The following is a 10,406-nucleotide window of genomic DNA, read 5'->3' as shown; positions in this document are numbered from 1 at the left end:
AGGGCCTAGGAGAGGCCCCAACAGTACAACAGTTAACCTACTTGCCCCAAAGCCCTACCCGCTTTGTGCAAACCAAGGCCAATGGCTCCTGCTCCCTCTTCTTCCCAGTGGATATCACTGTATGGGGAGGGGACTGAGTCAAGTGTTAAGGAATAAACAGGAGGGTTTGGTGGGGGAGGACATGTGGAAATGCTAGAATCAAACAATGAAGAAAAACCGATAACTTGCACAAGCAGCAAGCTGGGGGGTATGGGGAGAGGGGTGGCCAGGGTGGCAGGTAAGGGATAGAAGGGACCAAGCTATCCCTCTGGGACTTTGCCCTCTCCACAGCAGGAAAGATATGTTCCAGGGCTTCAGCCTACATCCCAGGAATTGAGGGACAAGGGTGATGAGCAAAGAATGGGAAAGGGAAAACAGGAGCAAAGGTACTAGCTTCCCTGGACCTCAAACCCTTACTTTAGCATGAAATGTGAAGCCCTCTATGTGTGCACAAGGAAGCAAGGGACAGAGAGTCTCTGACTTCTCTGTAGGACAGCAGGGCCTAAGCAGGGACCAAGGAGAAAAGTCAGCTCTCGGGGAGAGAATGGAGACAAAAGAGGGTTCTTCTTGGGACAGCAGCCAGTAAAATAGAGATGAGCCCCAGAGAGTCCCCCAGCCCAGCCCAGGGTTGGGGGGATGACAGTAGCAACTGGTTCACACAATGTAGATGGGGAAGTTGACAGACAAGAACAAAAGGAGAAATACTGTGGTAAAGGGAGGGGCTGTCTCTACCCTGGGCCTTTGCAAAGCCTCATGCCCAAGTAGCAGCTGAAAAATGGGGTACTTGCTCCCCTCTACTCACATGAGGCCAATGCATAATGGGGTATGGTGCCCCACTGGTCCACTCAATACCATTTTGGGGGTCTCTTCCTGTCCAAATTGGACTCAGACCTAGAGACTTATAGGAGCAGCACCACGTCAGAGATGGCTAACATGCCAGAAGGCAGGATGCCTATGCAGCCCCTGAGGCCTAATGGAAAAGCAATTCCTTACACATGTCAAAGCACCTTCTTTGCAAACACTAAATGCAAAACCACACCAATGTGTATTCTCCAGATGAGGACTATCTCCCCTCAGCTCCAAGCCTTTGCCCTGGGAGCAAGCAGGAGCCATCAGCTTGCTCCACTCCGTTAATGAGGCTGCTGGGTACCAGCGTGGCAGAAGGACCAGCGGGGCATGAAATCATTACTGACATCGCCAATTTGGACTAACAGGGACCCGGCACCTCCGCGGGAACAGCACAGAACAAATTCACGCCCTCGGAAATTCTGAGAGCAATTGGTGATGGTTTCATTTTGCTTTCGGTTTTGGATAGATGAGGTTGTTTGTTGTTTTGTTTGGTTTTTGAAATCTCCTTTTTTAATATTACTGTTCCAATCCAGAGGTACTTACTTGGAACATTTCAATATTTTTAGAAGCTGTACTAAAATTCTGTTCTTGTTTTAAAACTCTGTTGCTCAGGATGTTCCTTGTCTCCCTCCATACCCTGTCTCCTTTAGTCCTACTTGGCACTGTTCTGATAATTTTAAACGGTATTTAATTAAATACAAATGGATAAAATAATTTTAAAAGCCCTTACGGATAATTCATTATGCATAAATTTTCCTTGATATAATAATCATATTCAGAAATCATTTTTCTCAAAATCAGTTGTTGTTGTTAGGTACCATTGAGTCAAGTATGACTCATTGGGACCCTTTGAACAAAAGTTCTGAACCCTGCTCTATCCTGCACCATCCTCACATTTCCTGAAACACAAGATTCCATTGCAGCAGTCAATATGTCAATCCACTGGGTTGAGAGCCTTCTTATCTTTTGCTGACCCTCCTCCACTCTTCCCAGCATCATGTCTCTCTCCAAGGAATATGTTCAATGTATGTGCTCCAAACAGCACTCAAAATTAGGGGTTGGCAAATTACAACCCCCAAGCCAAATTCATATTGCTGTCTACTTTTGTAAATAAAGTTTTATTAGAATATAATTATAGCAGCAAAGTAAAACAGGGCAGAGACTAGCTGGACACTCAAAACCTAAAGTTTGTACGTGGGAATCTTTATAGGAAAAAGTTTTTCAGTCTTTGTACTAAAGTAAGTACTGGAAATAAGAATTATTCTTTAAGGAATTTTAAAGTGGTTTTCCCTTCAATAGTCTCTAGGTGGTGCAAAGAGTTAATGCACTTGACTGCTAATCAAAAGACTGAATGTTCAAATCCACCTGGAGGTACCTAAAAGACAGGCTTGATGACCTATTTCCAAGAAAATCAGCCCTTTCACACCCTGTAGAATGAAGTCTACTCTGACACCTATGAGGCTGTAAAGCATCAGAGTAAATTCAACAAGTCAATTTTGGTTTTATCCCTACAATGATTAAATAATTCTCTGTGTTTATTTGTTTAACACCAACTTGTCCTAGCCCTTCCTGAACCTAATTCAATACTGCATCTCCAGAGACTAAGCACAGAGACTAAGTCCATAGCAGACAAGAAATAAATATTTGTTGAGTCAGATGTATGGTGTGGTCTTAATGAAAACTCGACTCTTCATTAAGGTCTCAATAATTCTATGGTGGCTGTACGATCAATAGCATAGAACACTATATTTAAAGAGTGAATATGTTTTGTAGGCTATTTAGTGATAGACTGAAACTTTGTTTTTATTCCAATTACTTTCTTCCATAATCTGCCAGTAAGACGCTTCCTCTCTCTAACTTCACACATCCCCTCCATCTCCACCCCGGATACTTGCTGCCTGGCTCTGATGAAGCTGGTTCTGGGTTCATTTACCAAGTTGAACCTCCACCCCAAGGAAGCCGTTGGTGAGGAATGAGATGGTTCTCAGCAGCCTGCAGTAACTCAGCTCGCGTCCTCAAGCCCATAATTCATCCTGAGACATGTGAGCACTCAGCCCACGAACTAACTTACAGGTGTCTACACAAGACACCAGCAGCAGGTGCCTTCAGGTTTTGGAAAGAGGGAGAAGAATGAAATAAGTAGAAGAGACTTCCGACCTACCTCTCACAAAACTCCTTTAATTGGGAATGAAAATTATTTCATACAAAAAAGAAATAAAACTAACTCTCAGGGAAACCAGAAAAAATGGACAACAGACTGAAGACCTAGACATCACACAGACCTGGGTAGGAACCCAAGCTCCACTAGTTACTTGCTGAGTAAGCTTGAGAGCGTCAATGAGTTACATTGCAATAAAAATCCCTAAATTGTCAAATAGGTATAAAATTGTAACTTTGCATCACAAGGGAATTATGATACACTTTTGGGACCTGACAGTCTTATTACTCTTTCAGAATGATCACAGCATTGGAAACCAGACAGGTCTGTACAAACTTTATTTCTCCTCCCACTTCAGATTTGTAATGTCCTGAAGAAAATGAGCTTTGAAAAAAAATTCCACTTACCAAGCATTCCTTTCTTGGAACTGGATAGACACATGTCCTTCTCGGCACTGGGCAGGGCAAAAGCCACCACAAACACCTCCACCCCGTCAGCCATCAGGGCCAAGCCCAAGACGAAGAAGAGGATCCACTGGAAGCGCCCATGGCCGCACTCCTCAATAATGGTTTCGTACTGATGGGCCAACTGCTCTTCATCCTCCATCCTCTCAGCCATCAGGTCTGCCTGGCTCCGAAGGCCATCTGCCCTGGGGGCGGCCACCTTGGTCTGCTTGGCCTTGACATCGTCCGGGTGAGGGATGCCCTGGTACTCGCCCTCGTAGATCTCATCATCCTCATCATGGCCTTCGGTGACATCACTCTGTGCATCCTCCTCAGGGTTGGACTCATGGCCACGATAATAACCGTCATTGGGGGCATAGCCCTCGTAGTTTTCCTGATACTTGTAGTCATCCATCCCTGGGTTCTGAGACTGTCTGGTTGCCTCTCGAGCTATATCCCTTGCACCATGGTAGAAGTTTGGGTTGTTTCGATAACCATCATCCATTGTATGTGCAAAGGTTTAAATGTAGATATTCATTCGACTTTTTGGGTTAAAGTGATGACACCTATATTCTCCCCTTTGTGTTCTGAATAAACCTGATTAGCTCAAAGGCACTCCCAATCTCTTTTTGTATTCAATATCTGCTGGAAAGTCAGAAGCTCTGGCCTGATCTCTTTCAGTGATGCAGAGATGTTGCGGAGGAAGATGTAGATTAGAAACAGTCCCAGCTGTTTCACTTAACAAGGTGCGAGCAGGACTAAGCGGCTTGCTGGCTGGCTGGCCTGAAGGTCACGCCCTAGGAGGAGAGAAGGGAAAGAGAAGTGTTAGAAAATGATGAAAGTGAGACAAAAGGTCCTTAGAATCAAACAAATGAATTAACACAAGTGTTTGACATGCAATGCGAAGGAAATCTTGATAAGCAGTTTGGATTCCTATAACCTGAAAAGAGACTGAATGAGCTGAATTGAAGTTAAGAGGCACCAGCAGCCACAGGATCTGGTTGAAGCACCCATGAAAGGTGCCAAGTCTTCTTCAAGAACAAAATTTTTAAAATTGTCAAGGGATCTGTGATACGAAGCAATCTTACAGAACAAGGTTTTTGTTGCTGTTGCTATTGTTGTTGTTGTTGTTGTATGCTGTTGAGCCTATTGTGATTCACAGTAACAGATTTCCATTAAGGTTTCTCAGTCCATTGACAGTAGCAGAAGTTATTGCAATTCAATTTTTACATGCCTTAAGAAGCGGTTATATAATTTTGTATCTAGAAATTTATAGTGAAGAGGGATCTGGGACAAATTTTCCTGGAGTGCGGTTAACTTTGGAGACCAAGCATCACAATGAAGAGCCATTCTGCCTCTGGTCTTTGGATGAAACACCCAGGAGCAGGGTTGCTGAAGACTCAATGAGTCTAGAACTTAATTCTACCACGTAATAGCTGTGTGATTACACACAGGTTTTTATAAGCCTTAATTTTCTCATCTGTAAATTGGGGATAATGATAATTATTAATTTGTAAGGCTTTGTGTAAAGTGTTTAAATAGTGTCTGGCATATACTACTTGACGCTTGATATGGTTTGTTTATTTTTTCTTTAGTCCCAGTTTCCTTTATCCCAATTCCAATCACTAGGCCCCTACACTGACTCCTATGCTCATATGACCAACCCTGTATTCTAGTCATCTTCTGATAATCTCAGCTCTCATGAGATGCGAAGGCACCGTTTATTAAATAGCAGAAGTCTTACTCCCTCCTGTAGAGTTGCTATGAGTAGACATCTACTTGACAGCAGTGGGCTTGGTTTCTGTTGTGCTAGAAAATTCTAGTGTGTCACATTTTTTCTGTGCACAATTTTCACAGTAACTCAAAAAAAGAAAAGGAAAGAAAAAACCCAAATGTATTTGTTTTTTCACCTTCTGACTAAAGAGATTGTACCTCAGACAAATTTAATGATGTGACCAAGGTCACAGCCCCAGGCAATTTACTCCAGAGTCAGTTCTTGCCATGGTCATCATGTTTCCCAGGGGACTGTATGACTGGTCCACCTGAGGAGCTTTCAGAGCACGAGTGCAGATGCAGACTTAGGAATTATGAGTTTTCACACAGCTTCCCTCCCCAGGCTCTGAGACCCAGGCCCTCCGGGCACCAGCGCCTCCTACTCCCCTAGCCCCACTCCCACCAAATTCTCTGCAAGGGATGACTTCTCAACTCTCTCTACTGTGAGCCTGTCAGAAACAAACGCTTTCAGTCTTATCCACCCACCACCATCCTCTTTCAGCCTGTCACCCTGAAAATCCACATGTGCTTTCCCTAAGCTTAGCAAACATGCATCATAACCTCTCAGCACAGGGGCCCTCAAACACAGCTGCAGAACCCTTCCCCTCCCCACACACATATCCCTGTGCCTCAGCCCACACCTGTCAGCCTGGCTCACCTCCCCACAAACCCTGGACACAATGCAGCTCTGGACTCAGATAATACAATGCATTTCCTTTTGGGGAGATATCAGGGACCCAGGGTTTGCCAGAAACACTGGGGAGGGGGTGTCATTAGAAATGTAAATTCATGTAAAGCACCTTCAGATCTTTGGGCGATAGGCGCTACTATATACCTTCAGTGTAAATGAATAAAAAAGATATAGGGGGAAAAAAAAAGAAATGTAAATTCAGGGTCCCACTTCTAAAGACAGACCACCTGCACTTCTCAGTAATTCACAGAATAAGTAAAAACTCTGCCTTAAGAAGTAGTGCCATCGGAACAAGCAAGAAAGAGATGCTATGCTCTGAGTCTCATTTGATCTTGTCACTGTTCTCAGTAAATAAATTTATATTAGAACCATGTCAATCGAAACCATGTCCAATTAATATTCTAAATCTGCTTTTATTATATTCATTCAGGAAACACAGGAGGAATATAAATCACATCTAAACAGGCAGAGAGTCTGCAGAGTGCTATTAAAAAGTGGTGTGAGAACACCAGCTCCCTGAGATTATTTCCATGCTGGGGGCTCAGCAAATGTCAAGAATGAAAAATGATAGGCTTACAATTTCGATAAAAAATGCAGGAAATACTACTCAGGGGCAAGGTCCCAAGACTTGTTTTACAGGAAGAAGCAAATCTTCTCCAAAATTAACTCCACTCCATTATCCCGTGAAATGAACAGCAGTGAATGTCAAGGGCAGTGAAGAAAAAGTGAATCATAGTCAAGTGTTTACATATTATCTCTTGTATTTCATTAGCTGAGTGACAGATGATAGCTGGTCAATTTCAAGTTGGACTGCTAATCATGTTTCATGTTTTAAATCCACCAGCTGCTCTTCAGGATAAAAAGGAGGGGTAGTCTTTGCTTATAAAGACTTTGTTGTTGTGGTGGTGGTGGTGTACCATGGAGTCTGAACTGACCCATAGATGACCCTTTCATGGGTTTTAAGAGCACTAACTTCAGGAGAGGAAATTGTCCATTTCCTTCCATGGAGCAGCTGGTAGATTCAAATCAAGGACCTTTGTATTGGCAGCACAAGTTCCTAACCATTAGGCCACCAGACAGTCTTGAAAATCCAATGGAAGGTCACCTTGAATCAAAAGTGACTCAATGATATTGGGTCTTTGAGTTTGAGATATTTGGCTGAAAAGTGCCAAGTTACTTTGTTACAGCAAAGTATATTCTAAAGAATGCATCTATTAATTACTTTCAATATACTTAAGGATTATCAACTAAATGATTGGCAAAAATTAATCCAAGAGCAACAATGATCCCAAGTACTCTATGCCAACTACTAAGGTGAGCATTTTATAAGCAATACATTGTTTATTCTCATTTCAACCAGTAAAGCAGGTTTAATCTCTCCATCTCACAGATTATAAAATGGAGGACAAAAAGGATTTTTAAAATATGCCCAAATCAACACACAGAATAAATACTAAGGCTTGACTATGAAGCTGGTACTCAAACAAAACATTGGTGATGAAATATTATTTAAGAAATTGATGTTCCAAGGAGATCATTGATTTAACCAAGCTACAAGCTGAACTATTGGGAAATCCAAGATTGGCCATGAGCTTTGGACTCTTAGACTTGGGCTTGTTTTTTGTTGATGAAGATGTTGTTGTGTACTGGTGAGCCAGAACTGACTCATAGCTGATCCTCCAGCAGGTTTTGGGGGGCAGTTAATTGCTCAGGAGGAGACTGTCCATCTGTCTCCTACAGATTCACGCCACTTGCCTTTGGGTTGGCAACACAACTTCTTGCTGCTAAGGCGCCAGAGATCCCTGGAGCTTGGTTATCCATTCTCAAAAACATGCCCTGGAATCTTTCGTGCTCAATGCATTATTTGGCATGATATGATTTGGTCCCTTTTCTCAAAGGCCACTCACTTGTCTACCACTCATCAGAGAGATAGACTGAAAGAGTAGCTTCACGATCATAATTGTTGATAATCCTTTGCTAATCCTGTGCCAACTACTTTGTGTCAAGTACTCTACTGAATTGTTTATCACTTGTTTCATCATGACCAAACTGTACAAAAATCCTAAGATCAGGATTAATGTATTATTGCATTTATTTTACAGATAATAAGCCTGAGGCTATAAAGGTCACATCGATGACCGAGGATCACAAAACCAGCCAAGAATAACCTTAGGAAAATCATCAGAAGAGAGGAAGACCCTCAACACGATGCATTGGCATAGTGGCTACAAGTATATAAAAAATTATGAGAATCACACAGGACAGAGCACAGTTCAAATCATTAGGGTCACTGTAAGTCATGGTCAACTCAATGGAACTTAACACCACCACCTAATTATACTCACCTCCTTTGAATCAAATCCAATTTATTGCAACCCTCTAGGGCAGAATAGGACTGTCATAACAGGTTTCCAAGGCTGCATCTTAACAGGAATATACTGTTCAACTTTTCCCAAAAAGCAGTTGCTTGGCTCAAACTGCTAACAATTTAATTAACACCCAAGCATTAACCCACTACAACACCAGGGTTATTTTGACTAATTATACAGATGTTGTTGTTGTTGTTGATTACCATTGAGTTGAGCATGACTCATAGCGACTCTATAAAAAAAAGACCTAATGCCTTTCCATAACTATCATTGTTTCTCCGAGTTCATAGAGTTTCCAGAGGCATGTGGTTTAGGAAGTGTATGCCACTCCTGCTTCCAAATACAATTATTACAGGTAGTAAATTCTTGAAGGAAATCTAGAGCATCAAGGAGTCACTATGAGCTGGGATCTGCTAAACTAGTACCTTAGGTTCCCAATGTCCCATCCAAGTAGAGGATTTTCAGTGGCAGCCAAAAGCTCAGAGAAGCAAAATAAGGAGAGATGGGAATTGCAAGTGGGAGAAGGATAAGTAAATGTATGAAGGTAGGAATGGTTTTGTTTAGACACCAAGGAAGTAGTAAGATGGATTAGAGCATATTAATCAAAAGTTCTTGGGAAAGTGGAGGGACAGAAAAGGAGAGGAAGACTCTCATCCAGGTGGAATGATACGGTGGCTACTGCCATGGGTTCTAGTGTGTCAGAGGTGTTAGGATGGCACATGACAGGACGCAGTTCAGATCTGTTGTTCATGGGGTCCCCATAAGTCACACTCAACTCCATGGTACCTAACAACAATAACAACATAAGAGTTATGCTGGGGAAGTAAATAGCAGTCAGTCTGAACACCCTACTAATAGGCCTGATTTTACTTTGAACAAGAGGAAGCAGTGAATGTTGGTAAACTATATGGAGGAATGTGGAGTGCAAGTCGCAATCTGAAGAGATTTCTTCCCTGGTAGGGATGTCTATCCTTGTTTAAAAGAGAAAATATGAGGGGATTGAAACCAGGCAGGGGGTGTGTGTATGTGTGTGTACACACAGTCCAATGTGAAACAAAGTATGGACAATGGTGGTGAGGACAGGTCTGGAATAAAAAGATAGACCTGAGGAAAACAAAAAATATTGCATTTTTGATCATTTGAGAAAGAGAGGAGGGGGCGAGGATGGCTGGAGCTATGATGACTCTTACTCATTGCTGTCTATTGGACTAACCCATCACTGACTCACTTTGGGTCTCTGAAACGATAACTCTCATGGGAAGAGATTGTTCATCTTTTCCCCCTCACGGCCACTTGTTAATTCAAACTGCCAGAGAGGGCTGATTTTTAGGTGAGCAGCTTAACTCCTTATGGACTATGCCAGACTTTAGGGACCTTAATTCTAGACTAACGATCTTTACAGCAACCTATGAAAACTAACATAAACTATTTTTCAGACTGATCTGTTTTTCTGGCAAAGTGGTAGACTATACAGCAGAGCAATTCAAGAGAACTAGTGTCAGAAAGTGCTTGGTTCAAACCCTGCCTCTACCACTTCCTACAACACATGTGCAAGATACTAGCAACTATTTGTAATAGTTACTTGTAACTATTAGAATAACTACTAGTAAAAGCCTTTTGTAATAACGATACTTAGCATGCTGGGAAAGGTAGAGGGTCAGAGAAAGAGAGGAAGACAATAATACTGGCACAGTGACTAAAACAATAGGCTTGCATATGTTGTAGATTGTGAGAATGGCACAGGATAGAGCAAGATTTCAATCTGTTGTTCACAGGTCATTATGAGTCATAAACAGCTTGATGGCAAATAACAACAATAACTTATCACAAGCTATCATACAGATTCAAGAATAATCCATGAAGAGTGCTTTGCATACTGTGATATGTATAAATTGGACTTATAATTGCTATCATTATCATAATTATCTGGTTGAGTATTGATAATGAAAACATAACTAGAATCTTTTGCTAGCCCAGTGAGGCTACTTTTAGGATCTGGGGACCATCTGGCTTAGTTGAGGAACCAAGTAACACTGAAAAATAAATGATCAGTAGTTGCTATAAAATTGTTGTTGTTGTTGTTA

General features: G+C 42.0%; 1 protein-coding gene across 1 annotated transcript in view; it reads right to left on the bottom strand.

Annotated features, from left to right (window-relative positions):
* Nucleotides 1–4,276, bottom strand: part of SV2B (synaptic vesicle glycoprotein 2B) — a 124,090-nt gene extending 119,814 nt beyond the window's left edge. Inside the window, exon 1 of the mRNA XM_006885187.1 lies at nucleotides 3,454–4,276. Within this exon, the coding sequence (XP_006885249.1) occupies nucleotides 3,454–3,994 (541 nt within the window). The 5' untranslated portion in view covers nucleotides 3,995–4,276. The remainder of the gene's footprint in view (nucleotides 1–3,453) is intronic.
* Nucleotides 4,277–10,406: the final 6,130 nt, after the last annotated feature.

This window comes from Elephantulus edwardii, unplaced genomic scaffold (genome assembly GCF_000299155.1).
Source record: "Elephantulus edwardii isolate Elephantulus edwardi_28Jun2011 unplaced genomic scaffold, EleEdw1.0 scaffold00041, whole genome shotgun sequence".
Taxonomy (NCBI): Eukaryota; Metazoa; Chordata; class Mammalia; order Macroscelidea; family Macroscelididae; genus Elephantulus; species Elephantulus edwardii.
This window is presented reverse-complemented; position numbering and strand designations above follow the sequence as displayed.